This window comes from Neomonachus schauinslandi, chromosome 5 (genome assembly GCF_002201575.2).
Source record: "Neomonachus schauinslandi chromosome 5, ASM220157v2, whole genome shotgun sequence".
In the NCBI taxonomy this organism is placed as follows: domain Eukaryota; kingdom Metazoa; phylum Chordata; class Mammalia; order Carnivora; family Phocidae; genus Neomonachus; species Neomonachus schauinslandi.
Window position 1 is genome coordinate 158,951,316 of NC_058407.1, and position 5,533 is coordinate 158,956,848.

A 5,533-nucleotide genomic window follows, 5' to 3' on the forward strand; every position below is an offset into this window, starting at 1 on the left:
TGGTAGGTGTGCTTTGTGCAGTGGTATCTCCTTGGGGTTTTAATTTGCATTTCCCTAATGGCTGATGATGGTGAACATCTTTTCGTGCACATATTTGCCATCTGTGACATCAGTGCATTGTCTATTCCTGTCCTTTGCCCATTTCCAAATCGGATTGAACTAGAAGATTTTAAGCTGACATATGATCTGTTTCGCAAACATCACTCTAATTGCTTTGAGAATTAACTAAAGGAGCCAAAAGGGGCCACAGGGGAACAGTTAGGAGATGTTGTAGAAGTTCAGGAGAGAGATGGTGTTACTGCTGGAGAAAAAGAAAAAGGGACACCTTCTGGAATATTCAGTCCTTTGGAGGTAGAGCTTACAGGACTTAAAGACTGCTGGAATGTACTTCACAGAGGGAGAAACGGGTTTGGGAGAACGGGAACCCAGATTCTGGATTTAAGTTTGAGCTGCACGTCACCGTCCAAGGGAAGATGTCAGGTCGCCTGTTGGAAAGTTCACAGATAATGAGACCTCGATTTAGGGCAGTGGCCCAGGGAGGAGAGGAGGGATTTGCGAGGCACGGGGAGGGGGAGGAGGAGGGGGATTAGCAGCAAACCCTGACTGGTTGAATATCAAGGTGGGGGTGGGGACGCAGAAGTTTCTGACTTCTCCACCGGACTACGCGGGACTCCTGCGCCCAGAAAAGTGAAGCCGACCCAGCCCTGCCCCGAGGGACGCTCCACCAGGGCGGAGGTGCAGGCAGGCACGGCCACAATTCGCTGTAATGTGAGCCAGGCCCCGGCGGGAGGGGGCCAGGGGACCACTGAGGAGACCGCGAGAGCTTCGCCCCCTTTAGGCTGAGGCCGAGAGGCGTCCCGGAGGAGGTGTAACTTGAGCAGACCTTCCAAGGTCACGCGGAAACGCCAGAAGGCCTTTGATGAAAGAACTTCTTCAGGGTTTGAAGGACAGGCGTCCTTCTCGAACAGCGCTGCCCAGGAAAGAAGGCGGGGAGGGGCGGGGCGTGGGCCCGCGGCCGGGCTCGGACTCGGACTCGGACTCGGAAATCTTCGGCCCGGGCTCGGCAATCAGTCCCCAACTCCGGCCGGGGCCTCGAGCCCGGGGCCGGTCCGGAAACAGCCGAGCGGATCCGGAAACAACCGAGGGTACCCGGAAGGGGTGAGCGCCGTCACCAGGGAGTGCTGGAACCCGCCGTTTGCGCGGAGGCGATGGCGGCAGCTGCGCCGGCGGCCGCGGGCGAGGATGGCCGGCGACGGCGGCCAGGGGCCGGTACGTGAAGGCGCGTCCATGCACGCGAGGGGCGGCAGAGCCGGAGGCGGGGCCGAGCTCGGAGCCGGCGGATGGGGGGGGGGGGGGGGGGGGGGGCCGGCGCAAGGGGGGGGGGCCGGGCCATTGGGGGGGGGGGGGGGGGGCCGGGGGCCACGGGGGGGGGGGGCGTGGTCCGGCGGTCGAGGGGTAGGGCCAGTGGCAGGTGAGAGGTGGTCCAGTGAGGGAAGGGGCGGGACCATTGGAAGGGAGGGTCTAGTCTGGGAAAAGATGGGGGAAGGCGGGGCTCCAGGCCGCACGTGGCATAGCGAGGTGAGAAGGAGGCGGGGCCAGGTGAGCGGGGCGGGGCCAGGTGAAGGTACGAGGCTCGTGGCTGCTGTACTAGGTTGCAGGACTTGTAGATTTGATGGTCTCGGGTACAGCGGGCCCGGGAGTGATGGGAAAAGAGGTTGATCCCCGTCCCCCACAGCCCTGGACCCCCAGCCCCAGGAAGGGGCGAAGGGTGAGGCCGAGTCAGAGGAGCTCGGCCAGCTGCGGGCTGAGCTGGCAGGCGCCCTGGCAGAAATGGAGACCATGAAGGCCGTGGCGGAGGTGAGCGAGAGCACGAAGGCCGAGGCCGTGGCTGCAGTGCAGCGGCAGTGCCAAGAGGAGGTGGCTTCACTGCAGGCCATCCTGAAAGGTGAGGCAGAGACTCTTCCCAGACTCTCCGGCGGCCCCATAAGAGGGAAGTGCATGACAAGCAAGGGGCTAGGGGGCACAGAGAGGCTGTGGGCTAGGTTAGCAGGGCTCCTAGCTCAGGGCAGGCCTCAGGGTCCAGAGGAAGGGGTGCCCTTTTCTGATTTGCATAGAGGTGCTTCCCGTGCTCGAAGCAGCTCTGTGAGTTCCAGCTAAGTTTAGCTCCGAGCTTCTACCTGTTCCCTTGCCCGGTGTCATTTCTTGTCCCTCACTGATGACTGATCAACCCTGAAAGATGAGTAACTTTTCAGTTCCTGGAACCAGCCTCATGTAAGCCTCAATCTCCATGAGTCTAACCCTCTGGTTTCCTTCCTTCCCCAGCACCCCGACATTGGCACTGCCCCATACACGTTCAGATCTCTCTTCCATCCTCGGTCCTTGAGATGCACCAGCTCCCTGCCCCCCAGATCCCCCAGGCTCTGCTCTTATTTCCCGCTTCTCCAGTCAGAGGCCAGAGTCTCTGAAGTAGCTTCCAGCCCCATCCTAACCCTCTGCTTCCGTGGCCCCTGCTAGAGTGACAACTCCCCTGGACTGTGCCCCAGCCTTCTCGCAGGTCTGGCCCTGTAGCCTGGCCTTGACATTGGCTTCCAGAGTGAACGTCCTAAAATTCCCATCTCACTGTGCCATTTCCTTTTCTAACAACCACTGCTGGCTCCAGACTTCTCTGGGGCTGTATTTCCCACATTTCAGGCATCTACATACCACCTGTGCACCATGGTTGTCTCCTCGTACAATTTACTCTGTTATCTACTTAGTATTTGTTATTTAAATAGACCCAATTGGGGGGCTGGGGCGCCTGGATGGCTCAGTCAGTTAAGCGTCCGACTCTTGATTTCGGCTCAGGTCATGACCTCAGGGTCGTAAGATCGAGCCCCACATTGGGCACCACGCTGGGTATGGAGCCTGCTTAAGATTCTCTCTCCCCCTCTCCCCCTCCCCCCTTAAAAATAAATCAATAAATAGATCCATTTTTTAAAAACTCATAAGCATTTATTTTAGAAGGAACTTCGGGGTGCTTGCCTGGCTCAGTTGGTAGAACATGCAACTCTTGATCTCAGGGTTGTGAGTTTGAGCCCCACGTTGGGTGTAGAGACTACTTAAATAAATAAACTTTAAAAAATAATAATAAAGAAAAGAAACTTCCTATCATGTAAGAGAAACTTAGGTGTGTCCTAAATAACAATAGGTTTCCCCCATCATCCAAAAGTCGAGCGTTCCTGTGAAAATTTTCTAAACCAAAATAGCATGTAAAATGAAGGCACAATTACCATTAATTTATATGGAAAAATTTTTATTTAAAAAAATTTTTTAAAGATTTTATTCATTTGAGAGAGAGAACATGAGGGGGGCAGGGTCAGAGGGAGAAGCGGGCTTCCCACTGAGCAGGGAGCCCGATGCGGGACTCGATCCCGGGACTCCAGGATCATGACCTGAGCCGAAGGCAGTCGCTTAATGACTGAGCCACCCAGGCGGCCTATATGAAAAAAATTTTGAGTGTTCCCAGACCCAAAAACTAACCCCTCTTAGGCTTTTCTGGTACCTTACGACACGTTTTGGTAATGTGTGCACAAGGTGCACGGAGATCACGCACAGATGCTCGCACTGTCCAGCTCTGGGATGCCGAGCGGCTGCGTGTAGTGCGCTCCGAGGAGGAGCTGGCGGGACCCCTGCGGCTGCTCAGGGTGCGCGCTGCCTCTCTGAGGGCTCTCTTCAAAACAAGCGCCCAGCACTGTTTTCACTTCTTGCCATTTTTTTGGTAAAAGTGAAAAATACTCTTCGGTTTCTTTTAGTTAATAAAAACACGTACCAATGTCGGATTTTTGTAAACGCGAAGTGGTGAGGGCCCCTGGGTGGCTCAGTCGTTAAGTGTCTCCCTTCAGCTCAGGTCATGGTCCCAGGGTCCTGGGTTCGAGCCCCGCATCGGGCTCCCTGCTCCGCAGGAAGCCTGCTTCTCCCTCTCCCGCTCCCCCTGCTTGTGTTCCCTCTCTCGCTGTCTCTCTCTCTCTCTCTGTCAAATAAATAAATAAAATCTTAAAAAAAAAGGAAAGAAAAACATACATTAAAAAAAATAAATAAATAAAAACGAAGTGGTGTAATGTGAACTTTCGAAATGCGGAGCATACCTGTAGTCATAATAAGAGTCAACATTTATTTATTTACTTATCTTAAGATTTTATTTATTTGAGAGAGCGAGAACAAGAGAGAGCACAGAGGGAGAGGGAGAAGCAGACTCCCCGCTGAGCAGGGAGCCCGATGCGGGGCTTGATCCCAGGACCCTGGGATCATGACCTGAGCCGAAGGCAGATGCTTAACCGACTCGGCCACCCAGGCGCCCCTCAATGTTTATTTCTATTTATTTATTTGAGAGAGAGAGCAGGGGGTGGGGGCAGGGCAGAAGGAGAATCTCAAGCAGGCTCTGCGCTGAGCGTAGAGCCACACACAGTGCTTGACCTCACGACCCTGAGATCATGACCTGAGCTGAAACCAAAAGCCGGATGCTCAACCAACTGTGCCACCCAGGCGCCCCAGTAGTTAACATTTATTGAGCACTTACTTTGTGCCAGGCTCTGAGTTAAATTCAGAGTTAAATAAATTATGAGTATTTATTTAAGTTTTATTCATTTAAGTAATCTCTACACCCAACATAGGACTTGAACTCACAACCCCGAGATCAAGAGCTGCATGTTTTTCCGACAGAGCCAGCCAGGCGCCCCAGTTTATGAGTATTTAATCTTCATAACAGTCTCCGTGAGGTAGGAATTAGGATCTGTTTACATTTTGCAGGGGAAGCTCTGAGGCCCAGAGAGGTTAGATAACTTGCCCGAGGTCATACAGCTAGAAAGCAGAAGATTGAACCCAGGCCATCTAGAAAGAGAACCTTTAGTTCTAATGTTAGTACATGTTGAATAACTATGCAAATAAAAATTGTTGGGGAGCCTAGAAGTCTCAGTCGGTAGAGCATGTGACTCTTGATCTCGGGGTTGTGAGTTTGAGCCCCACGTTGGGTGTAGAGATTACTTAAAACCTTAAAATTAAAAAAAAAAAATATTTGGGGCGCCTGGGTGGCTCAGTCGTTAAGCATCTGCCTTCAGCTCGGGTCATGATCCCAGGGTCCTGGGATCGAGCCCCACGTCGGGCTCCCTGCTCTGCGGGGAGTCTGCTTCTCCCTGTCCCACTCCCCCTCCTCGTGTTCCCTCTCTTGCTGTGTCTCTCTCTGTCAGATAAATAAAATCTTTAAAAAAAAAAAAGACTTTAAGGGGCGCCTGGGTGGCTCAGTCAGTTAAGCGTCTGACTCTTGACTTCAGCTAGGTCATGAGCTCAGGACTGAGATTGAGCCCTGTGTCAAGCCCCTTGTCAGGCTCTGTGCTGGGCGTAGAGCCTGCTTAAGACGCTCTCTCTCGGGCGCCTGGGTGGCTCAGTCGGTTAAGCGACTGCCTTCGGCTCAGGTCATGATCCTGGAGTCCCTGGATCGAGTCCCGCATCGGGCTCCCTGCTCGGCAGGGAGCCTGCTTCTGCCTCTGACCCTCCCCCC

The 5,533-nt window shown here is 54.0% G+C and overlaps 1 protein-coding gene across 3 annotated transcripts in view; it reads left to right on the forward strand.

The window, feature by feature from the left end:
- Positions 1-670: 670 nt before the first annotated feature.
- RABEP2 (rabaptin, RAB GTPase binding effector protein 2) overlaps positions 671-5,533 on the forward strand; it is a 13,155-nt gene continuing 8,292 nt past the window's right edge. For all 3 annotated transcript variants that reach the window (XM_021700298.2, XM_021700299.2, XM_021700301.1), the window contains exons 1-2: positions 671-1,269; positions 1,736-1,945. In XM_021700298.2, coding sequence (XP_021555973.1) covers positions 1,209-1,269; positions 1,736-1,945 — 271 coding nt within the window. In that variant the 5' untranslated portion in view covers positions 671-1,208. The remainder of the gene's footprint in view (positions 1,270-1,735; positions 1,946-5,533) is intronic.